Genomic DNA, 24871 nt, shown 5'->3' on the forward strand with positions numbered 1-24871 from the left:
CTGAGATACTGCTGTTCTGGAACTTGGCCAGCAGGTGGCACGGTGCTTGAAACCGCCTCCAGTTCCTAGTTTGAATCCTCACCTGCTGTAGCGCCCTTGATCAAGGCGTTTACCTTGAATTGATACAGGGAGAATTATCCCCATGTAAAAATCACTTGGTGTTCCATCCTAACACTATATATCACCTTAGATTGTTGCATCAGCCAAATATAAATAAGGTTGGAGAAATGCAACTTAATACATTTACTGTATTCATTTAGCTTTTCTCCAAAGCAACTGACAATGTTAAGGTCACCATTATTACATACTTACAAAGCCATTCAGCTGGGTAATTCTAGGGTAAGTACCTTGCTCAAGCCCTACTACGGACGGAGGTGGGGATCGATCCTGCAACCTTTTGGGCTCAAGGCAGGAGCTCTAAGCACTACACTACCAGCTGTCCCCCTATATAGTGATGATGATAAGGCGGTGCATCCATTATGCACATCCACACTATGTAGTACCCCAGTGTTTACTATGCTATTCAATCAATGTACTGTGTGGGCCGATAACGCACCGTAGACACGTGACCGAGCTTCACGCTGCCGGCCGGTGAGCGATGCGATGGAGACCCAGGGCTCTGCGCATCGGGCCGTCCGCCACAGCGCTCCCCCCCCTCCCCCGCAGGAGTGGCAGGCTGCGGTACGAACCCCCCCCCGCTACCCTACACCCCACCCGCCGGACCCGCGTGCCGCTGACGTGCCTCTCACTGGGGCTCACGGGCTCTGCCGCGCGCGCGTCTCTGCTCGGAGCAACGCTAATACGGGTGCGGGGCGTCACGCGGGTAAGTGCTCCGTGCGCGCGACCATCCATCCAGTGCAGGTTTCACACGGGAGGCTCGCGGCAGGTGTGTGACTCGCGCGAGCACAGCAGCAGGGAGGGGAGGTTCGGTCTCCATCGGCGCCGGCCGTCGTCACCGCACGGACTTTCGCACACCCGCGCGAACGCACTGCTGTGACTTCACCGGCGGGTAACGGTGTGTGTGTGTGTGTATCAGCGAGAAGCTGAGACTGAGAGAGGTGTTGAGCTCGCCGGTTGTCCACGCGCACGGTCGGTGTGCGAGTGCACGAGCCGGGCGTGTGAGACCCCGCAGTGCGGTGTGACGTGTGTGACTCACCGGGAAACGCGTTAAAACCGAAGGTGTTAATAACGATTGAAATCAAATGATGAGTCAGTGAAATCATCGTCGCCTTTTCCGACACGTCAACCGTATCCTCGCGCTGCAGCCGCAATAAGGTCACGTTCACGGTTCAGGTAGAGAAGTGGACCAGGACTCTGTGTGTGTGCGCGCGCGTCTGCTGCTCAGGACTCGGTTTTCATCTGCAGACCGACCTGCTGTGTGTGTGTGTGTGTGTGTCTTCAAGCTGTCTCTGTGCTTTGCGGTCGCGTGTGTGCGCGCGCGAGCGCGGAGAGGTGTTTTTACAACGATTGTCTCGCGCCTCAGCAGCTGTGTGTGTGTGTGTGTGTGTGTGTGTGTGTGTGTGTGTGTGTGTGTGGACGCAGTTCCGTACAGGAGGAGTGCGAATCAGTGCCAAGTCTGTGCGTCACCGCTCAGTCACCTCGCTTCACCTCACCTGCTGCGTGTGTTTCGTGTGACAAACCCTGGCTGGTCGCCTTTGCCTGGCCTGCCTGTGCTCTTCAACGCGGTACATATTAATCAGTGCTGTGCTGTACTATACTATACTATACTATAGTATAGCTACTGCTGCTCCTAATTTCCGCACATGATTTTACTCTTTTCTTCCCCGCACCGTGTTTCTGCCCAGCAGGTGAGTGACGGTCTGTGCCGGATACGTCACGTGTCGGCGCGCGGCTTCCTTTCGTAGCCGAGCGCTCGGAGAGGCAAGCCACCGTGCCATGCCCGTGGGCGAGGGTACGGGATGCGGCACGAGGTTCGAGGGACCGGGCAGCCGCAGGTCGAGCGGGTCCACGAGTCCGATGGTCTGACAGATGGTGACGCCGGGTTACGAATCGCCGCAGGCGGCGTCGTGCCTGGACGCCTGGGCCTGGGGTCCCGGCCAGAGGACGAGGGGTTACATTTATGAAAGAAATCAAGCCCTCACCCTCTTTGTTTTGTAGGAAGAAAAATATGTTGAATATCGAATCCTCAGGGTGTTCTTTTGCAAGACTCGTCTCTTACTTCAGAAGTGAAGTGGCGCATTTTGATTTTCCTGTTTATAATTTGACATTCATGATTCCGCAGTTTTAAGATCCCGTTTGCCGACGTACGTATTAATTTTGATAATTCACGGGAGGAATACTACGGCAAGGGCCTCCCGTGGGTCTCAAGCTGATAACTGTGTGGCTTTCAGTTACTTTCTCACACTTGTGTAACAGAACCAGGCCCACGGTCCTTCGCAACAGCCTTGTCCTGACGTGGTGTATGTTGCAATGCGAGAAATTACGAGGCACCCCCCCCTCCACTCCTCAGCTGCAGGGTACGGGGATTGAAATATTATCTTGGTGACAGTAGCGCGGCTATTTTTGTCCCGCTGCTCCGTTTTCACTGGGGTGAAACGGTGCTCGATTGCTCTGGGAAAGACAGATCTGCGGTTCTTTTGGGGTGCACCGGGGAGGTGCGGTTCTCTTGCGGTGCACCGGGAACCAACTCCTGCGGGCTGAGGCCGGGATCTGAGCTCACGTTGGCACCGCACTTTCCGGCTCTTCTTGAGCGGGTGACACGGACGTAGGACGCTTCTCTCCGGTTTGTCCCATACGGGTGTTTCCCACGTGGACTCGCTTTGAGCCGGTACTGCCTGTGCTAAACTCACCTTTAAGGGCATTTTGGCTCGCGCTCCTCCATATCGAACCCTGTCATACTTGGCTTGGAAGCCTCCAAACTCCGTAACTCCCGTGATTTGATGGTGTCAGTTCTAGAGCGCTGAGCAGCTGAGCCAGAGCAGGCTGCGGGGGATTCTGGGAGACGTGCGACTTTACGCAGTGACGTCTAAAGGCCGAAATGAAGGAAGAGCCAAAGTGTGCGTGCATACGTCAGTGCTGACGGCTTCCCTTTGTTCGCCTTAAGCGTCGCTTTAAACTCTCGCGGGTTGCTCGGCAACGCAGCTGTAATTGCGTTAAACTTGGTCACCGTTCCGATAACGAATAAAGATAATTTAGTATTAGAACCCATCCGTTCATCTGATGTTATCACTGAGAGAGCAGACACACCGTTATTGTGCTAGACATTCTCATCGCACTGTATTGTCTTAGAGGCACACAAATGCATTGTCTGAACCGCTTGTCCCATACGGGGTCGTGGGGAGCCGGAGCCTAACCCAGCAACTCGGGGCGTAAGGCCGGAGGGAGAGGGGACGCACCCAGGACGGGGCGCCAGTCCGTCGCAAGGCACCCCGAGCGGGACTCGAACCCCAGACCCACCGGAGAGTAGGACCCGGTCCAACCCACTGCACCACCACACCCCCCTGTCTTAGAGGCAACGTTTATTTATTTTTATTTTATTTTTATATCTATTTTACATCTGTCTTTCCGCTGCTTTTGTGTTCTGTAAATGTCCATGTGCTTTTTAAAAAGTATCTTCTCGGATCGTTACGCTGAGGATGATATAATTAGACATCCGCTTAATTTCTGGAGGAATTTCCCATCCAGCTTTGATGTGATATTACAATTAAATATAATCAACCAAAGTGCATTTTTTTCGAGAGAATATATTTAAACTGGTTTTTCAAACACCACCGTTATGAGGCTCGTGTAGATGGATTCACAAAACAAATTTGTGTTCTACTCAACAGCGTTTCCTACTGAACACTTTAAAAAATATTCATGAATACACAAGATTGTTATAAAGGCTAAATCTCTGCATTAATTTTAAAAATAGTTTAAATAACAGCGGCTTAATAATTGTTGGACACGATGTATTTATCTTTGTGACCTGAGAAATCTTTCATGTGATGAGTCCGAAGAAGAACGCATTTCGTTCTGCCTGGACGCAGTTTTCTGCAGTTTGAGACACTGAAGGATTTATGACCTTTCTTTGACCTTTAAATGTGTGTTTGCGTACAAATAAAAATGGGTATTGGAGCGGGAGCTTGCGTGAAACCCAAGGATCACCGAGGTGTCGAAAGAACACAGCCGTGCTCTATCTGCGCAGGTTCCTCGTGCTCTGCAGGGCTCTGTGGTTCCGGGCAATTTTAAGCGCAGCCCGCGAGGGCCCAGGTGCGTGGCGAACGCGTTCGCAGAGAGCCGTGTGGCGCGGCGTGGCGCGGCGTGGCGCTAATGAAAAGTCACACGGCTTGCTGTTTGGGGGGTGGGGGGTGCTTCGTCTCCCGTGTCTGTGTTGTCACGAAGCGTCGCCGTGGGCTTTGCAGCTCTGCGTTGCGGCTCAGGTGCGCGGATCGCGGCAAATGCGAAGTCGTCCCCGACCGCCTATTTTACCTCGGTCTGTGAAGCGCATCTGTCCTTCTGACGAGGATTTTAACTCCGCTCTACAGACTTCATCTGCAGTCGCGTTTATGCATTTCTCAGTTTTCTGCGGACCGACGGGCGTCTCCGATTAATCCTAAGCGCATCGTCGAAGAGCTTTGTAGAAAAACACGTGATTATCAAAGCATGCTTTGTCTACCCTGATGCCAGCGTTTGCTGGTACACATCACTCCAGTAACTGTCTCAGGTAGAGTGAGATTAAAAGAGCAAATGCATCGGTAATGGCAGCAGATTGTGTTGGACTTGATGGGCAGTGGGTCCCCCCCTCCTTCAAAATTTTCACATCCCGTGTTTGGCCCACCGTGGTCGAGCACTGGTACTCAACACTTTTATCTTCTGTTTTGTTTTTTTTTTTCTCCAGCAGACCATGGCGGAGCAGAAGGAGAGGAAGAAAGGAGGGCCGGGCCTGGGGGAGAGCCCCGTCGAGCGGGGCGGTCCACCGTGCCCCGGGGACACCCTGCCCTGGAACCTGGCCAAGCACCAGAGGGTCAAGCGCTCGAAGTCGGCCACGGGGGACGTGCTGGACCCGGCTGAGAGGGCGGTGGTCCGCATCGCAGGTGAGCCGAGCGGCGCTGGCGGACCGCGTGCGCAGTCGCTCGCGGTCGCGTGTTTGTCCGGGCTTTACCTAAGCCTCACGGTTCACGTTTCCGTCTGCTTCTGAAGGGGTAGAGATGGGTGGCAGTGGTCAGGTGGAAAGGACTCCAGCTTCAGGCACGGCTCTGATCTCGCATCTGCGCGCCGCTCGGGGCTCACGTTTGGACAGAAGCCTGCGATATGAGTAGTGACGTGACACCAAAGTCAAATCTGAGCTGCTCACTGTTGGTTCAGGCATCCACACACACACACACACACACTTTCAGAACCGCTTGTCCCATACAGGGTCGCGGGGAACCGGAGCCTAACCCGGCAACTCAGGGCGTAAGGCCGGAGGGGGAGGGGACACACCCAGGACGGGACGCCAGTCCGTCGCAGGGCACCCCAAGCGGGACTCAAACCCCAGACCCACCGGAGAGCAGGACTGCGATCCAACCCACTGCGCCACCGCACCCCCTGGTTCAGGCATCCATAACCCAATTATTGGCACGTGGGCGTACGTTCATCTGCGAATCGTTTGAGAAATTCGTATTTTATAGTTCAACATGGATTGATGAAGACTTGCCTCATCTTCTCAGCACATTGACTCATTTACATTGATTTATTTAGCAGATGCTTTTCTCCAAAGCGACTTCCAATGAACTCTATGTAGTGTTACCAGCCCACACACCTTATTCACCACGGTGACTTACACTACCAGATACACTACTTACACTGGGTCACTCATCCATACATCATTTAGCTGACACTTTTCTCCAAAGCTACTTACAATTATTTACCTATTTATACAGATGGGTAATTTTACTGGAGCATTTTAGGGTAAGTACCTTGCTGAAGGGTAATACAGCCATTGGTGGGAATTGAACCTGCGACCTTTGGAGCTGACCACTATGCGACCAGCTGCCTCGTAGAGTGTTTGAGACCCGTAGAGCAAGTTGTAAGTTACCGTAACTGTGCAACATGTATGATATACACGAGTGATAAAGGGTTCAGTAGTAACACGTACTGAAGTGTTTCCAGTTAAAGTGGAAACGCCGCAAAATGACTCTGTTTAACATCTCGCTGTCGTTTTTACCGGAAAGGTCACGTTTAACGAGAGGACTTAGCTCGGTTTCTTTGGAGGTTCCGTGAAAATCTCTCCTATAGCACGGGCTTGAGGATGTCGGGTGCGAGAGGCGTACGCCCTGCGACAATGGGATGGAACCGTCAGGATGGAGGCATACGGTCAAAAGTTTGAGCACGCTTGCTGATAACTGCGTTGTTTTCGCAAAGCAATCGGTCGAGAGCGCTGAGCTGTGATTAAGTTTCAGGTGACGGGTGTTCCCAGGGTCGTGAGACACTTGTCGGTCGCTCGGCTTTCGCTCTTCAGCGGAGCTCGTCTCATACGGGTGCTGCCCATGCGGACTCATCCTTTTCACCGGTTCTGTAGCGCTCGCTCTCTATGAACAGAGCGCCCCGGTAACACGCTTGCTGTCTTTGCAGCTCAAACAGTGTGTTCTCTGTCCCTGGTCCACTTTTCTCAGAGGGAAATCGGACATCGCCTTTGTTTCAGCCAACTGGAACGTGCCGAATATTTGGCAGCGTCCCTCAAGCTGTCCTGTTCCATGCGTCGGCCAACAAGCGGGACGCTGTGTTTCGATTTGTGTCGGTGGGATTCCCTCGGCCCGGCGGAAGGTGTTTCCCCGCAGCGGAGACAGTCGTCAGGATTAATGCTGGATATTTTCCTTGCAGTGTGTTGCTAATGTTTGAAGGTAATGGTAGGCAAATGCCAGCGATGAGATGGATGTGTAGTGCTGTCCTGAGTAGAACCTCGAAGTCTTTTGTGGGGCTTTCCTTAGCAGTCACAGCAGCGCTGCTCCGCTGTGTTATTTCGGCGTAATGTCCGCGCAACGGTGTCTCGTGTGTCAGATACTCGTTTTAACGACTACGATGTACTGCGCTCTATTCCCTTTGGAAGCTCGGAAGTCGCAGTAACGCTCGTGCTCCCAGCAGGGACAGCTAGTAGTGTAGTAGTTGGAGCTGCTGCCTTTGGACCCAAAGGTCACAGGTTCGAATCACACCCCCAAATGTAGTACTCTCGAGCAAGGTACTTACCTGAAATCGCTCCAGTAAAAATTACTCAGCTGCACAAATGGGTAAATAATTCTAAGTAGCTTAACATCGCAGGTCGCTTTGGAGAAAAGCGTCAGATAAATGAAGGAATGCGAATTAAGCTGCTCGATGGAAGCGGCTATTGCGCGTCTCCGGTTTTGGCATCAGGGGAAGGGAGAATAGTGATCGGTCACTGTTTGAGGTGGTGGCAGAATGGCAGAAAGTGCAGTGGAGTTGTGGGTGATGGTGTCAGCGTTCTCCGTACAGTCTGGGATCGAGGACTGCTGCTGTCACTCATTACAAGAGCCCCGTGAAGTTGGACCCCCTTCAAACATCAGAAATTGAGAAAATCTTACGTTCCATTAGCGCTACATTTATGCCGTTCGAACCTCGGTTCTATCCCTGTTACTTTTGGAGACAGTGGAGGTTGTTTACGCTGGAAGTGACGTCACCAGCCCCCCTACGGTGCCGCAGATGCTCGAATTCGGGCTCGTTCACTAGTGCCACGTTTGTGCTGACTTCTGCCATTCGAACCGTGGTTCCATCTCCTTTAGTTCTTAAACATTAAGGGATATATTACACGTGACATCGCTGCGGTATTTCAGGTATTACTGATTATGACACGTTATTTCTGGCGATATTCATAACACGTACATTATGATTCGCAGTCCGTTTCATACTGCTCTACTGCCTTTTACCTGTTCCGCTTTACTCACTGGTCCGTGTTGTGGTGGAACACGATGGAAAAACTGCTGCTGTTCGATGAACAGTATTGATTCACCCAGGTCGACACGACGAGTGGGGAAAAAACAACTGTTAACGTTCAGGGTCTTTTTTCTTTTTTTTTTTTTTAAATGAACAACATAACTCAAAACATATACAAATTTACCGCAATGTTTCCAGCGTGCCGTGTACGCCACACGTGCGGTGTTCTGTGCAACAATGTCGACTGGACAGAAAACACGGAGAAATAAATGAAGGCGTTAAGAGCTGCCTTTTGGTTCAAGGCTATGGAAACCACGGGCAGGGAAGTAATAATTTTCGGTTCACAACGCCGAGTTAAACTGTTCCTCCCAGCGTCTCCTCAACATCGGCCACTTAGTCACTCAGCTCGTTGGAACAATATGGCTAATAATGAGATGTTTAATCTGACTCCCTTTAGATACCGTAGCTGTTTGCATAACCGAGCGCCGATGTTGCGTTGCGCTCCATTTGTGTCACTATCGCTGTCCCGCAATGCGTGGGGTGTGTTGTTTAAACAGGTTAATGGCTGTGGAGCTCTTGTACGTGGCTGGTGTTTGAGCAGATGTGAAGCTGCATCACATTCCGGTGCCCTTAGGGTCAGGGGTGAGGATGCTGAAAGCGGCAGCCTTTTTCTGGCAGCATTTGTCTTCTGGTGAAACTGTTCCTCTGCTTACTCGTCGAAGGAGGTGTGTGAGCTCTGTTAGGGCTGCTGTGTGTGTGTGTGTGTGTGTGTGTGTGTGTGTGTGTGTGTGTGTGTGTGGGGTGGGGGGAAAAGCGGGAGGCCAAAGTGTGGTTGCGTTCACCATTCAACCCTTCTGCAAAGACTTGAGGACTCTGAGGTTGCAGACTGGCACCGTCACTAGTTAGTGTGTGTGTGTGTGTGTGTGTGTGTGTGTGTGTGTGTGTGTGTGTGTGTGTGTGTGTGGTGGCGGCGGGTGAAATAGTGTGTGCGTCAGCAAAATGCAGATGAGAGCGGAACGGATTTCTTTTCCTTCAAAGGGAGAGTTTGGGTACGGTCAGTAAAGGGCTGTGCAGACTACGTTCAGCTTAGCCCACCCTTGACGTAGACGTCTACTGCTCCGGAAAACGAGGGACACGTCTTGGTAGGAATAAAAGCCATTTAGATCCGAGGGAGTTCGGATGGGGCTCGGTGAAACCAGCAGCCTTGGGTGAAACAATACTGCGGTAATAGTCTGCAGTGACTGTAATTTTTGTTCTTATTCCTTTAGGTACTCAGTGATTTACCCATTCATACAGGTGGGCTATTTTTACTGTATCTATCAGGGTAATTACCTTGTTCGATGATACTTTAGCTAGAGGTGGCGTTTGAACCCAAGTCCTTTGATTGCAGGCCATCAGCACAGCCTTCCTGTGAGTAGGGGAACGTGGTCTTCCGTTTCCCACAAGTCTTCACCTGCTGTGACCCCACGGATTGGGAATCCCGGCACGAAGAAAGTACCGTTCTGTTTTTAGCGAAGGATCTAGAATATAGAATATTCTGTTTCAATAGGATAAAAATGCATATTTACTTGCAAAGCTGCAGTCAAAAGAGGGAATGGCTGCTCTGTGTGTTTGTGCTTAACGTGTAGTGGTGACCTCTGTTTTGGGCACAGATGTGCAATAGGAGAAGGGTGGCTCTCAGTGGGTGTCCTGCAGGAAACTCGGTGACCTTTGACTCAAGCTGTTACCACTGCCCTCTTTGCATGGGGGGGGGGGGTGCGTGCGCTGTAGACCCAAGGGTGTGTAATGGTTCCCGTCAAGAGGTGTGTGCGTGCGTTAATGACTCGCCTACGGGATGCCGAGACATGTGGAATGCCAGGCGTTTGACCTCTGAACACTGATAAGGGTAGTCGAGGCAGCGTGACCCCACAGGACACGACCCAGCATTCCATTGCAACCCTTCTGATTTATAGCGTTCTTGTAGGAAGGCTTCGGGGATCCCACGTTAGCACGCAGAGTCCAGTTGTTTCCATCACCTCTTTCTCCCACAGATGTCCCTGGGGATGCACCGGCTTTATTATCAGTTAGCCTTGCAGAACCTGGAGGAACAGAGACCTGGAACTGTTCGATGGCACACGTGTAGTGATGCATTAAACAGTTAAAATTGTGTAATGGTCACTCAGTATTTTATGAGTCCCAAATAGTGGTAACTGATGCTGGTCTTAGTGAAAGGGCCTGATTTTATTAATTTTTTTGATATAGGAGATAAAACAGATCCTGCTAAGTCTGTCAGTGTAAAATAAAAATTAATAAAGCCCTGCAGATGTAAACCTTTTCACTTCAGCTAGCTGACATTAAGATATCCAATTATTTGTTTCTTGTGTACTAATAGTCCCATTTTAGGGAGGCCAATAATTATCAGAGACCATAACATCAAGCTTCATGAATTACTCTGAGTGAAGCAAAGTATTATGAGGATATCGAACTGCAAAGCAGGCCGAGGGAAGCAGAATATCAATTCTGGCAACTGCAACTGCAGAAATGGCCGTTTCCAGCAATGGCATGTTTGGAAAGAAAGGTTTAAAAAAAAAAAAAACTGTACAGAAAGTTGAATGTGTGTGATGTGTGTCGATGGCCAGAGGTCAGTAAAACCCTGAGTGATGCTGCTGTCAAACTGCTGACCACAGCGCTTGCTTAATTCTCACGCATGCAGTACCTATGGCCCCCAGCAGGTGGCAGAGAGCCAAGAATACACACACACACACACACACACACACACACACACACACACACACACACAAAAAATGCGTACAACTGCTTGTCCCGAGCGGGGTTGCGGCGAACCGGAGCCTGACCCGGCAACGCAGCAGGGCGCAAGGCCGAAGGGGGAGAGGACCCACCCCGGACGGGACGCCGGTTCGCCGCAAGGCACCCCGAGCAGGTCTCGAACCCCAGACCCACCACAGAGCAGGCCCCGGCCAAACCCGCTGCGCCCCCGCCGGAACTTAACTCTTTATGGTCATTATTGTTTATTCATTTAACTGATGCTTTTCTCCAAAGCAACTTGCAACGTTAGGCTACTTACAATTATTTACCCTTTTATACAGCTGGGTAATTTTACTGGTGCAGTTTAGGGTAAGTGTCTTGCTTGAGGGTAATACAGCTGGAGGTGGGATTCGAACCTGCCACCTTTGGGTCGAAAGGCGGCCGATCTAACTGCTGTTTCATAATTCGTGATTGTTTATTCATTTGTCTTGCGCTTCTCTAAAGCTGCCGACATTTAATTACCTCTTCATGCAGCCAGGTTATTTTTACTGTCGCGTTTCGGAGTAAGTGTGTTTATCAACCCTGCAGCAGCAGGAGCGTGGATTTGAACCCACATCCTTTAATTATGAGGATACAGCTCAGTCCACTATGTTACCTGCTGCCCACATATTTTCATACATATTTCCCTATTTTATGAAAGTATACATTTCAAGGGATGCTTCTGCTGCAGCTTGTCTTCCAAAGTCTTTAGTTTTTGTAATGTCAAAATATTCAATAACTTTTATCCACACTTGTTTTGTTTTGAAAGCTGTGACCTTCTGATGAAGAGCGAAATGCCAGCACGGTGGTGTAATGTTTGCTGTTGAACTCCCTAACACATGCTGTGTAATTTTCCTCCTTTTTGTGGACGCACACGAGTGTTTCACCATTTTTTTTTTTTTTTTCCCCCCACACGGCTTATCAGTTAACATCATATTTATATGTTACTTTGATGGGAGGAGCAGGAGCCCCTGAATGGGGTGGTTTGGTGTTGACATGACAGGTCGGTTGGGGTATTTTGGGTAGCAGGAGGACGACATCTTGCGGAACGGCGTATGTGCGGTCCGGCGGGGTACCTGGGTGCCTCCGGCACGACGCGGCTGGACTTGAACCGGACTCGTCGGCCCATCCTTGAACCCCTGGCCACAGATAAATGCTCATCTGTTAGAAACGGCCTTCTTTTAAGAAAGTGACATAAACTTGTTTGCATGGCTGACCAATAAGTGTTGGGCCTAAAAACACATTTATCCCTTTTTTTTTTTTTTTTGTAATTCCTTTTCCAGCACATTAATGTTCCAAAATATTTCTTCTAAAAAGAGTTGTCTGAAATACTATGATTTATTCTCCCTAACAAAGATTATCTATAAATGCTCATTTTGACAAGCCATTCTTTATTATGAACTGGTATGAATCTACTGTAGTTCCTCCAAGATTCTGCAAGTACTGCGTTCTCATGAGTGACAGTACCGAATACTCGGTTCTGGCCGCAGGCCGCTGCGAGAGTTCATCTTCGCGAGCCTGTTGCTCAACACGTCGTCTGAAGATATTTTCAGCTCTTCGCAGATGTGAAAGAAGGAATTCTTTGGGGGATTTGCCTCGATTTTGTGTTCCCAGGTGAGGAATGCTGTCGGGGGGCCGGTCCGCAGCAGTGCGTTGCGAGTTTAGTGGCCGTGCAGACGGTAGGGGGTCTTTGTATGAGCGCACCTTCGTTCGGACAGTCGGTTGCAACATTTGAGCCCGTTTGCAGCCTGGAGCAACGCGTTGTTTAACGTGAGCGTAGGTCGTGCGTTACCCTGCCCGGCACCACCTTCTTCGCCCTGTCTTCGGGCCGCGAACGAAACCGAGGCGAAGGGCAGATCTTCTCACGGTCCGCGCTCGGCCGGATTACGTTCTTCCTGCTCCCGCAGGCGTGGAAGGGGTCTGGCAGGGAAGGAATGTGCTGTTAAGGGATGTCAGGGTTGTGTTTTGGCACAGACCCGGTGCTTAGCTGTTTCTCCAGCGCATGGAAACCAGTGTAGCCTGACTGAAGGGGGGGGGGGGTTTGTCACATATCCTGCATCTGCTTTTGCGTTCCTTTCCTCCGGGTACTTTGCGTTAAATACTCCAACATGCTGATCCTCAGCTCCATCACATATGTTTTGCTCCGAGAAAAGAGCGCTACCTTGGGAGGCCGGGTTGGGTTTGATTTTTCTCACTAAACAGCTTGCATTCCCCGGGTAGGCATGGTACATCCACGTGGCACTGTAAGGTGAAACGGTGAGATTCTGGGAATGGTCCCGAGCAGCGCTGTGCTGCAGCGTCCTGACGATGGATGAGCCTGATGGATTGGGACTGCTGACGTGGTTGAATTCGTTTGCCTGCAGAGTGCCTTTGTTCTTTTCAATTCACATATTTCCTGCAATTTATTTCTTAATTTGCTGCTTGAACGGAGGGGGGTGCGGTGGCGCAGCCGGTTTGCTCTCCGGTGGGTCTGGGGTTCGAGTCCCGCTTGGGGTGCCTTGCGACAGACTGGCCTCCCGTCCAGGGTGTGTCCCCTCCCCCTCCGGCCTTGTACCCACTGTTGCCGGGTTAGGCTCCGGTTCGCCGCGACCCCGCTCGGGACAAGCGGTTTCGGTCAACGTGTGTGTGTGTGTGTGTGTTTGAATGGATTTCCAAATTGAGGAGTCGGTCCTGCTTGCTTGTTTGTCCATCTGGACCACACATTAGTTCAGGCTCGGTTCCCAAGCAGCTCTTCAAAGCAGACAGCTTGAGTGTTTGTCCCCAGGAAGGTACAGCTGATAACATCAGTGTGTGTGTGTGTGTGTGTGTGTGTGTCAGGCCACGCTGCATGAAATCGGTGTGGCAGGAAAAGTGAGGGTGTGTGCAGCCCTCTCCCCCGGCACTCGATGCCGCGCCTGCGTCTTTAAGAGGCGGGACCAGCTCGCGTGCTGGTATTTCTGCGGCCAAGGAGGGGCGTGGTGATGCGCCGGATCGGAATCGGGCGCCTTTGGGGGGAGCACTCTGAGAGAGGGTGGCGAGAGGCACACACTGCCCTGCGGGACGGAGGCTGCTGCGCTCGGGGGCTAACGCTGATCTTACACGGAGGAGGGAAGAGGACGGAAAGCCGGGGTCCCATGGCTGCATACCGGCCCGAGGAGCAGGACTTTGTGCAGGCGTACGAGAACGTCAGGGAGAAGTATAAAGGTAAAGAGCACGCCACAAACGCGGCTCATGGTACCGATGATGCCTGGCAGACAAAGTGTTAACGAGTGGGCGGATGCCCCCCGGTGCTTTTAGACCCGGCTTACTGTGGTTACTCGGTGTGGTACCTCGCCGCTGACTGGCGCACACGTGATGTGCCACCGTGACACACGCTTTGCTATATTAACGTGCGCTCTCGGTTCTCGTAGGAACGCGACTGTGAACGCGCCGCGGCACCTGCGTAAAACCACGGTACGCGTGTGACCGCAACAAGGATTGGACCCGAGTAGATGTGGGCCAAGGGGTTCTGGATTTTTCTTTGGACTCCATGCCAATACCGATAAGTGTCATGCATTTACTGAGTCTGTCTGGCCACTTAGCCTCTCATTTGCATCCTTGTTCTCCCACTGTCCTAAAACAAAAGTCTGGGCCTTTTCACAATGGACTTTTATCATACGAACAGCATCACTCACCGTATCAGCATGGTACGGTAAAGTACACTTTTCTTATTGACCCTATTGTCCTGCTGTGTCAACTGCAGTACCGTCGTGTCGTTTTAAACCGCCGATGTTATTTAAAGCAAAGGCTTCATGCGCTCAGACCAGTGGTTTTATGCCATAAACTCGTAACTTTATTTTTCAGTTGCAGTTTTCTTCTACATGCATGTGCTCATGCATTAGACACCCTCCTTCACCTCCATGGAACCGGATTGGATGTGCGGATCCCCAGAGAGCGCTCACCAAGAGTTACACCACACCCTGCTACACGCCACGGGTCATGCGCTCAGAGTTTTCCCTGGAAGTCAACACACTTTTTATTACACTTGGCTTTTATTAATGCCCGTGAGGTTGTATTGGGAGGGGGGGGGGGGTTGTGTGTAAGTTTAACGTCCACACGGTTGGGTCAAATCGAGGAGGGCTGAAACGCGCACGACCAGTTTTTGCCGGAGTTCACGTTTTGGTTGCTGACGCTCTCCTACTCGGTCCTCTGAAGAAACTGGAGTGAGGGGAACTTCTAAAAATACTGGCCCAATTTGCAGGCCAGGCTGCAGGTTTGAGTCGAGCCATGGGTAGCGGAGAGGAACGAGGGCCAGCATTTCTCACCCGGTCTATGTTCTCGACTACAACGGGGCACTCGGACCTGCTGTTGGTGTGGCGGCACGGAGAGGGACGAGGGGCTCTTCTCGCTCGGGGCTCCAGCGGAAGAGATCTGCCAGCCACATGTGTAGATCCCACAGAGCGGTGGGTAGGCTGTTCTGAGGTGGGCGTGGCATGTGGTGCAGGGGGTGGAGCTTGTCCCCCCCATCAATTAGCATTAGTCACCCAGCATGCTCTTTAATTTGTCCCACCAAGGCTGATTGCTCTGCCCTGTGGTGTATTCCGCTGCCCTGGTCTCTGTGTTACGGTGGGCAGCAATATTGCAGTATTGCTCCGCTGAATGAATTATGAAGCTCATACTGTGCAGTGCTACCCTGCGATGGACTGGATCCCATCCTGGTTGTACCGCACCTCGGCCTTGTGCCCTGTGTGATTCTGGAAAGAGAAAGATGGATACCGCACAATGCAGGCGGTCATGCTGAGGCTGTTCACTGGGCAGCTGTCCGTTATGGCACGGTGGCGCAGCTGGTGCCTCTCACATCCTCCGCTGTGGGTTCAGATTTGCCTTTGAATCCGGCTCACTCCGTACACTGTTGCACGTTCTCCATATTAGGTGCTCTGGTTTCCTCTCACACTCCAAAGATGCATTTAAAGCGCATTGCTGTCTCTGGACTTTGTGTGTATGATAGAGTGAATGAATGGGTGTATGTGATTGCCCTGTGACGGACTGGCGACACCCCTTGCCTCCAAGGTAGACTCTGGACCACCACGAATCTGCATTGGACAAGCAGTTATTTATAATAATGGACGGCTGCTGTGATTGTGTAATTGTTCCATGATTTTTTTTTTTATTTCTTCCTTCCTGATTTTGAATGAAAATAATCCAGCTTTTCCGTGTGTTTTGTCTGCTTTTTATTTAAAAAAAAAAAAAAAATAATAAAAAAAGACAAAAAAACCATTTAGTAAAGATCTCCGTCTGAAAATTTCAGAACAAATATCAAAGACAACATGAATCGTCAGTGGCCGTTGTCTGGCCAGCGATCATTAAGTGCACACAAGATTCTGCACTTGTTTTACACCTCTCATATCCCGTCTGCTGGGAACTTAGATGATTTACTGGGTTAGCAGATGTGTTTGTATAAACACTTTATCTACGTGTTTTTATCACCACCCACTATATACAGTGCTCAAGCCATTCTGGGGCGGTACAGTGGTGCAGTTCCTGAGCTCTGGGTTAAAACATAGGTTTAAATCTAACTCGGTTTGTGTGCAGTTTTCGTGGTATCCGCATATTTGTGAGAGTTTCCTCCATGTGCTCTGGTTTCCTCCCACAGTCCGAAGACATGTTTCAGGGAGACTGGTGACTCTGAATTGCTTAGGCTGTGCTTGTATGTGAGTGAATGAGAGTGTATGTTTGGAGTGAGATGGACTTGTGTCCCATCCAGGATGTACTCCATCTCCAGGGAGGTTCCCTATGCTTCCGGGACACACGCTGTTCCACCATGACCCTGCGGTGGACGAGCAGTTACTGGTGATGGATGGATGCACGGATGAAGCTTTGCCGGTGAAGTTTTTATAACCAAGAGAATAACAGGACAGTCCCTGCCAGGTGCCCTAAACCTGTTATTCAGCAGGAAGTCTTCAACAACTTGCCTCTACTTTGGGAAGCCAGTGTATAGTTATACGAGTGCCTGCGTGCGTCTAGTCGGCGAGTCCGACTGCAGTTCGGCGCTTCCTTGGCGCCCATTGACTCACGGTGTGTCACTGGAGGACGTGACCGCTTGTAGCTGTGGTCGGGGACTGCCCAAAGACAGAGGAAGTATTAGAGCTTCTTCTTGAGATGATACCCATATAGTTATAGTGCCAGTGCACATAACTGCTTAAAATACCCAACGCAAATACTGTATAGTCTTGAGCTGTCAGTTATACTAAAGTTGCCCGAGACTTGACTGTCGGACCAAGCGTAATACACGTCTCATTTAATCTTCGTGTCGTATACGCGAATGCATTAAGCCCGAATCAATAATAGCATTTGTTAAGCTGAGATGGTCCTCACTTGTAGATATCAAATATCTGCTTGACATCTGCACGTCCTGTAGAGAATGAACAGATCTCAAGCGTTATTAACCATTATTTAGCTGATGACTTTGCTCAGACTCAAAGCGACTGATGTTAATTTCACATACTCGGCTGCAAACGGTTATTCTCCGTTTTATGTGGAGTTGGGTGATTTTTTGCTAACCCAACTCTGTGTGAATACTTTGACCAAGGGAGCTAAAATTGAAGTCAAAGCGATGACTTCAACTGCTACGCCACCTGCTGCTCGCCGTTTTTCCTGCGCCGGTAAACAAAGTTTCGTCAGCGCCGGATTGCACAGCTGTCTCCGCGGGCAGAGCCTCAACTGCAAAGACGAGCGCCGGCCTTCCGGAAATGTCAAGGTCCACTTGCCTGGTGAATCACTGCACTCTTTTGGTCCTGGTGACTGCTGCAGAAACCCTCCAGGCGTGCTCTCCCGCACTTCGGAGCCCTTCCTCTGGGCTCTGGTTTCGTGCAACTTAACCTTGCCCCTTTAAAATAGAAACTTGTTCAAAGTCTCACACACACACACACACACACACACGCGCGGTGGGTCAGTAAGATTGGCTTTGTGCTGAGCTTTACACCTCTACGCAGTGCAGATAGAGCGATGTGCTTGCGTAGACATGAAAGAAAAGTCATTAGCTGTGAAATGCCAGGGATTTACAATAATTACAATAGTCTACTTCTGAAAATCCAAATTATGCCGGAGCTTTTCCCACATTTAATATCTGTATTTCCTGAAAGGTATAATCTAAATTCTTATTAGACTGTGGATTCAGATCACAAAAAACGGCATATAATACGTATAAATCAGTGTAATTTCCAATATGTGTGTGTAGAATTTAATGTAAAAGTTTCTATGACTGGTCAGTGAATTGGTGTATAAATTTAAAGGGCTGAGTGTATAAATTGGTGTATAAATTTAAAGGGACATGTCAGTAATGGGTTATTGAAATACTCTAGTGGGCTTCACACGGATTTGCCATGAAAATTTGGAGCTGATGCCAAGTTCTCAGGGAGCACCGAGGAACAGTTTTGGAACAATATGTTTTTTTTTTTTTTTTGATGAAAAGTACAAGAGGAGTGACAATTTTGGCCCCGCATTTGATGTTGGAAATTTGATATTACCGTTGGCTCGGGCCTCGCGCTTTGACATGTACTGTGTTGTTGTGGGTGAAGAGCTGCACTTGAAAATCCATCAGAAAAATGTGCGTCTGACTTTAATATTAAACACAGCAGCACTATTATTGGCTTTGAACTTTCTTGAACTGTCTTAAAGAAACATAAGAAGACTTTTTTTTTTTTTTTTTTTTCACGGAATACCGTAGCGTTTCCAGGGAGGAGGGCGCGGACTCATGCGGTGAGCCTTTGAGAGCCGCTCCTAGGCGGAATACGAGCGCGCCGTACGTCCACTCGCCTGGGACAGATTATCCGCAGCATCTGGTGGATGCTAATTGGGGGAGGCGGTAGGGGCGAGGGGTGCAAGAACATTAAAGGGCCTCACAGATGTTATGGCGTTTTCCATCAAATGTCTTTGTGCTCACTGGACTTTAAAACCTGCTGTTTCGCTTTACTAGTCCTGTACTGTACTTCACCAGTGCGGGGTTTCGCCTCCGCCAAATGTTTCTCGGTAGCATCTGGGGATTGCTTCTTAAATATCTGTTTCAGGAGATCTGAGTGCCGCCGAGAGGAAGTTTGTTGACAGTCAAAAGATATTTTTGACTTATGAAGATTTAAGCTGCAGATGACCTACTTCCACTATGGGGAAAAATCACATCCCTAATACCAACAAACAGTTTACTTGGTCTCTCATGATAATCTGTGTGTGCTACTTCTGCTTATGATTAATAGCTAAGTGTGGGGAACAGCTGGTGGTGTAGTGGCTAGAGCTGCTGCCTTTGTACCCAAAGGTCGCAGGTTTGAATCCCATCTCTGGCTGTAGTACCCTTGAACAAGGTACTTAATTACTTCCAGTAAAATTACCCAGCTGTATGGATGGGTCAACAGTTGTAGGTATCTTAACACTGCAAGTTGCTTTGGAGAAAAGTGTCAGGTAAATGAATAAACGTGAATGGTTGCAGGCTGACATCTAGTAGAATGAAACTTAATTCACCTTGATAAAGTCCCGTGGAGTCAATGTGCTTGAAGGGACTGATTCCGAGCGGTGGTGAGGACGAGCAGCGCACTTTTCAGGAGAAGGAGGGAGTCGGGTTTTGTAGATGCTCTAGGTCACGTGGACTCTCGCACTCCATGGTCATTGTTGCATCGTTCGGGACTGTGATGTGCAAAGCTGTGAGTGAATGTTGCGAGATCTCAACTCTCCATGCTGCTACATCAACTCTCATAGCAGCGGGACTGCAGTGCTGCGTCATCCATCATCATGAGACCCGAGCTGGAAAGTCACTCCTTGTGCGCTGAATTGCTTTGCAGTTCCAGTTTTCCACAGCTGTTGGTGGGAGGTGATGAATACTTGGTAAAGATGGAAGGTACCGGAAAGTTCTGTGGACAGCAGGTAACATAATGGTCTGAGCTGTTGCCTTCCAGTTGAAGGACCCTGGTTTGAACCCCCAGTGGACACTACTGCACAATCGACATTGCCAGCGCTGATAGCACTGCATTGTGTCGAAAGTCCTCCCGAATGCGGGTCGTCTCTACCATCCTGGGAACGTCTTCTCGGCTGATTTCTTATTCAAGCAGTCGTCACCCGAGGCAGCCGTTAACATCTGGACCATTTATGTTGAACTTTTGCCGTTTTTCGCACAAAACTTTCCTCCTCTTCTCTCTCCGTTTTTATTATAATGGACCTAGAGATGCGTCAGACCTTCGACACTCTTCTCTCAACCCCGGTATGATGTATGGGCAAATCACTTGTTCCTGGGATACATACTAATATTTTGCAGCTCCGCTCATTGGGTCTATGAGGCCACTTCCAATAGACAAAGTTAGAGCTTCTTGATCAGAACTTGGAGTTTTTGTCCAAAGTTTGCCATTTTTGTTTTCCTTTCTTCATGGTTTATATTTTCAGTGTGATTGTGAGTAATGGGTTGATCTGAGACAGTCCAACTTCACCAAGGTGTGCATTGGTTTGCTTGTACACTTGCTAAGTATTAGTCTTTTTTTTTTTTTTTAAGTCAATGCCACTGGTGATAAATACAGCTGTGCAGCCTGTCCCTGCCTGTGCTGTAACCGTACCTGAGCAACGGAACTGCAGGTCGACAGCCGACACGCAGCCCTCCAGGCCCTCCTCAGGAAAAGGTCCCAGGATGTTCTTTGTTGTTTTGTCGATTGGGTTCAGTTGTATCCGGGTTCGTTGCATTTTATCGTATTTGTTCACGTTGTACTTAGCAGTACGAATATTGAAGCGGGACTCTGGGAATGGCCAACAGTGTGGCCTATTAGTACACGTACGTGTGTGTGTGTGTGTGTGTGTGTGTGTGTGTGTGTGTGTGTGTGTGTGGGGGGGGGGATGATGGGCTCCAGCAGGCCTCCCGGGATCTCCCGGTGCCACCTACTGCCTTCTTCACTGTTTATTCTCCCTCTGTCAGTGACGCACGCTGACCCTCCGCTGGACACCCAAACCCACTTTTCAGACAGTAAGCGGGTCAGTAAAGTCTCCGAAAGTTCGTTGTCGGGCCTCTGCCGAGGAAATGAACGCGGCCCCAGGGGCGAGGCGTTCGTTGCGGAAGCGGTGGGGGTACGTGTCGAGGCGCGCGAGAGCGGGAGGACAATGCGAGAAACTTGCTTTTGTCATACGAGATGGTGGCGTAGTGCTTGGATCTACTGTCTTTGGATGCAAAGGTTGCAGGTTCAAATCTCACCTCCAGCTGCAGTGCCCTTGAGCAAGGTACTTACCCTGAGTTGCTCCAGTAAAATTACCCTGCTGTGTAAATGGGTAAATAATACTAAGGAGCTTAATATCGTAAGTTGCTTTGGAGAAACGCGCCAGCTAAGTGACTAAATATAAATGAGATTCCCGTCCCTGAGACGGACGAGCGTTTTTCGTCCCGCCATCCCCGCTGACTAACCCGGACGGCAAAGCTGACGACGGCAATCCGGCAACCGGGGACGGGAACGCGCTCGGCGGAGCTTATACCCAGCAGTGACAGACGCGTGTGCTGTGCCACTCTGCCCGATTTAAATGAGCGTAAATGAGTGTCCAATTTAAACGTGCGCGAGTGTGAGTGAGAGAGAAATCCCCGAGAGCGAAGAGGGATTCCTAGTCATAAATAGACACTGTTGCTCAGTGCTGTTGCTTTTAGCGCTCAGTTCCTTTGTGTTATTTGAATTGCTTTCTGTTCTCTTTGAGACTGTTATTTTTAAACCAAATGCCTACACCTGAGGGGCACGGTGGTGCAGCGGGTTTGACCGGGTCCGCTCTCTGGTGGGTTTGGGGTTCGGGTCCCACTTGGGGTGCCTTGCGATGGACTGGCATCCCGTCCTGGGTGTCCACCCCCCCCCCCCCCAGCCTTATACTAGGCTCCGGCTCCCAGCGACCCCGTATGGGACAAGCGGTTTCAGATGGTGTGTGTGTGTGTGTGTGTGTGTGTGTGTGTGTGTGTGTGTGTGTGTGTGTGTGTGTGTGTGTGTGTGATGCCTACACCTGCTCATCTGTACCAGTGAAATGGAGATGAGATTAAAACCCAGTCCCAAAGGGCACCAGTTAATTTACACTCTGTTTTGTTGAGCAGTGTAACAGATTAAGGTAAACAACCCTAATTGTGTTGTTTGTGTGGAGGAGGCTGTGGAGAACCTCGCTATAAGTTACATGCCGCATTTTGGAGGCACGGAGAACGGTACTTCCGTGAACCTGGGTCTGGCGGTGCCAGGGCTGTCATAACAGGCCAGCGGGCGCACGCAGGGTGGAGGTCCGGATGAGGGCCATCACCTGAGGGCTGACAACCACACCCACCTGTCCCTGGGGGCCAAACCTGTGAGCAGATGAGCGACGCGGTCCTGGGGAGAGGGGCCTAATACTAATAAGTTTGACAAGCAATTTCATGAGCTCTTAGGGAGGTTAAACAGAAAAAAATACAATAAACTGACAGTAGGTCCCCCCCCCCGATTTCATTCTATTCTCCTCCAAAATTTAACGTCGCGGTGACTAGGATCGGTCATGCTGAACGTTGGCCTTATTTCCCAGGGACTAGCGATCTAATTCATTTAGACCTCGAGCTGGAAAGAATATGGTCTCCGAGTTTGTGTTTTATATTAAATAAGGAAATCGGAAATGTCCTTCCCCCTCATGGATGTGCTTGTGTACGCAGCCTTCCCAAAAGGGCAGTAAAAACAGCGAAGAGCTTCCCTTTGGTTCTCTACTTCACATTTTGAAGAACCAATGTGCTGACCACTTACCGGATGGGTGGTTCGATAATACCCCCCCCCCCCCGGTGGTGTCTGCCTCAACAAAGAAGCGATAATGCAAGCGAACATTCTCCGGGGTTTTGCTTGAAAAAGGAAAAAAAAAAAAAAAAAAAAGCAGAGCGAGAAGATGCTTTCACTGTTACTGCTTTGTTCTCCCACTATCTGATTGATACTCACCTCCAGAAGAAAAACAGGTGCTCCGATAAGCCACTCCACCACTCAAGCTTTCTTCTGGTCAGATCTGTTAAGGCCTCTTTTTATATCCTTTGCTTGTGTGATAGCATATGCGTTTAATAAGCTTAAGCCACCCCCGACCCAACCTCCTGTAGAAACCCCATTCAATGTGGAAACCCACCTTCCATTCCTCGTAAACGGTGCTGGTTGCAACCCCTAGCTCAAGCTGCAACTCTGGGTCTTTGGCACGTGTTACTAATAAATAATGTCAGCGTTTCCAGATTTTCTAGTATTTTTGTACCATCGCACAAGGAAGGTACAGTGCACCTCGTTTTGGAAACTGCCGCCTACAGTATAGACTTTATTCACTTATTATAGAGACTTCGTAACACACGTGGAGTAACACACCTCTTTATAAACAGAGATTTACGTGGAGTTCAGGATAGGAGTCTCTTACTAATATTACTCTTAATGCTACTCTTACTGGGGGGCACGGTGGCGTAGCAGCTTTGGCCAGGGCCTGCTCTCCGGTGGGTCTGGGGTTCGAGTCCCGCTTGGGGTGCCTTGCGATGGACTGGCGTCCCATCCTGGGTGTGTCCCCTCCCCCTCCGACCTTGCGCCCTGTGTTGCCGGGTTAGGGTCCGGCTCGCCGCAACCCCGCTTGGTACTAGCGTCCTCGGCCTGTGTGTGTATATGTGTGTATATGTGCGCGTGCGCGCTGCTCTAGTACTGTTCTCTTACTGCAAACTGCTTTAGTCAAGAAGTTCTCCTGGGGTATAGATCACTTTCCCAGTCAATCTGTAAAACTTTTATAGCACAGCTTCACGAGCATGTTGTGACAGCACTTTAAACTGACTGATGACGTTTAATTGAAGAAGAGGGGGCAGCAGGTGGCGCAGTGGTTACAGCAGTCTCTGTGAACCTGAATGACCCTGGTTTGAACGCTCACTCCTGCTGCAGCACCTCGAGTCACTGCGGTAATCATTCCCTAGCAGTGTAAAAGGGTAAAATACTGATCTATCATTGTAAGGCTCTTGCAGAAAGGCATCGGCTAAATGAATCAATAATAATAAAGGGGTCAAGTGTTGTATTTAAGTCCCAAGTCCAGTTGTTACACTGCTACGCACGCGTTTCTTTTAGTTCAGTGACAGCGTATTAATTAAATTTTCCTCCTGTCAGCAGACCCCACGTAAAAGTGTGCTTGTATTTCCGAGTCGTGTGTGTGTGTAGGTGGAATTGCAGACGGCCGTGCTGCGAGACGCTGGTCTCACGGAGGCAGGTGTAGAAACTGGAGGATGAGTGTGTGATGGATGGCTGTGGGTTCTGGAGGTCTGCTGTTCCGGATCGTCTCTGTCCGTTGAGGTCGATACGGATCTTCAGCGATCTGCATGTTGCAGGAAGGAGTTTCCCTTTTTTTTTTACACTGTTTTAATCCAAATAGTGGAGACCAGTGGTCCAAGGATGGTGGGATGATTTAGATCTACTCTAAATTTTGTGCTCCGTTTGAGAGCGACTTTGAAAGGAAGCTGATGAGACTTTTCCTTCCGTAAGGGGTAGAGAAGAACTGCACATACTGGGCCAACCCCTGTGCCTCACACTCTGCACGCAGTTGAAGTACCCTCCCCATACCCTTCTTCTCTGCCCCCAGGTAAGTAGGAGTGGGAGAGCTGGCAGGGGGCCGCAGTCACGCCGCCAAGGAGGATGCCCGTTCCTGCAGGGTCTCACGATGTCCCCCACCCACACATATTTGGATGAGATCAATATGACCCACCGGGATCTGGAAGGTGTTCTCCTGGTGACGAGCTCAACAGCTGCACATAGCATCATGCTGGACGCAGATACCTGTGCAGCGCTCCGCCCGCGACCCCTCCAACGTGGCTGGTTTCGCCGTGGAATTTACGGCTGTCGATGGGTGATCTCAAAACCTCGGCGTTGTCAAAACCTTCAGCCTAAGACCTCCTGTGGTTTAATTGCCGAGGAATGCGCTAAAAGGTTTACGGCCGCACAGTTGCGCAACGTAATCCAATTTCCAGTAACCAACTCCTTCATTAATCTGGGTTTAAGAAATCTCTGGCTGGCTTGTGCAGGGAGATGTTGTCCGGCATGTGGAACCGGACCTACCTGTTGTTCTGATCCAGTGCCCTTCGTCATGGAAAAACCAGACTCGTGCTTTATCTGAGTTCTCATTCTCTTGTATAACCCCACGAACCAAATATCCGAATTTGACCCTCTTGAAATAAGGGCCTATAGTAATACTGATGTACTGCAGATTACTGTTTGGATGGACATATGGGGTGCGTTGCCCTGTCGGGGTTCCAGAGAAACAG

General features: G+C 50.0%; 1 protein-coding gene across 3 annotated transcripts in view; it reads left to right on the forward strand.

Moving 5' to 3' along the window:
• The first annotated feature begins 766 nt into the window (after positions 1-766).
• Positions 767-24871, forward strand: part of LOC108933319 (plectin-like) — a 116556-nt gene continuing 92451 nt past the window's right edge. For all 3 annotated transcript variants that reach the window (XM_029248179.1, XM_029248180.1, XM_029248181.1), the window contains exons 1-2: positions 767-823; positions 4841-5036. In XM_029248179.1, coding sequence (XP_029104012.1) covers positions 4847-5036 — 190 coding nt within the window. In that variant the 5' untranslated portion in view covers positions 767-823; positions 4841-4846. The remainder of the gene's footprint in view (positions 824-4840; positions 5037-24871) is intronic.

This window comes from Scleropages formosus, chromosome 23 (assembly GCF_900964775.1).
Source record: "Scleropages formosus chromosome 23, fSclFor1.1, whole genome shotgun sequence".
NCBI classification, from domain to species: Eukaryota; Metazoa; Chordata; class Actinopteri; order Osteoglossiformes; family Osteoglossidae; genus Scleropages; species Scleropages formosus.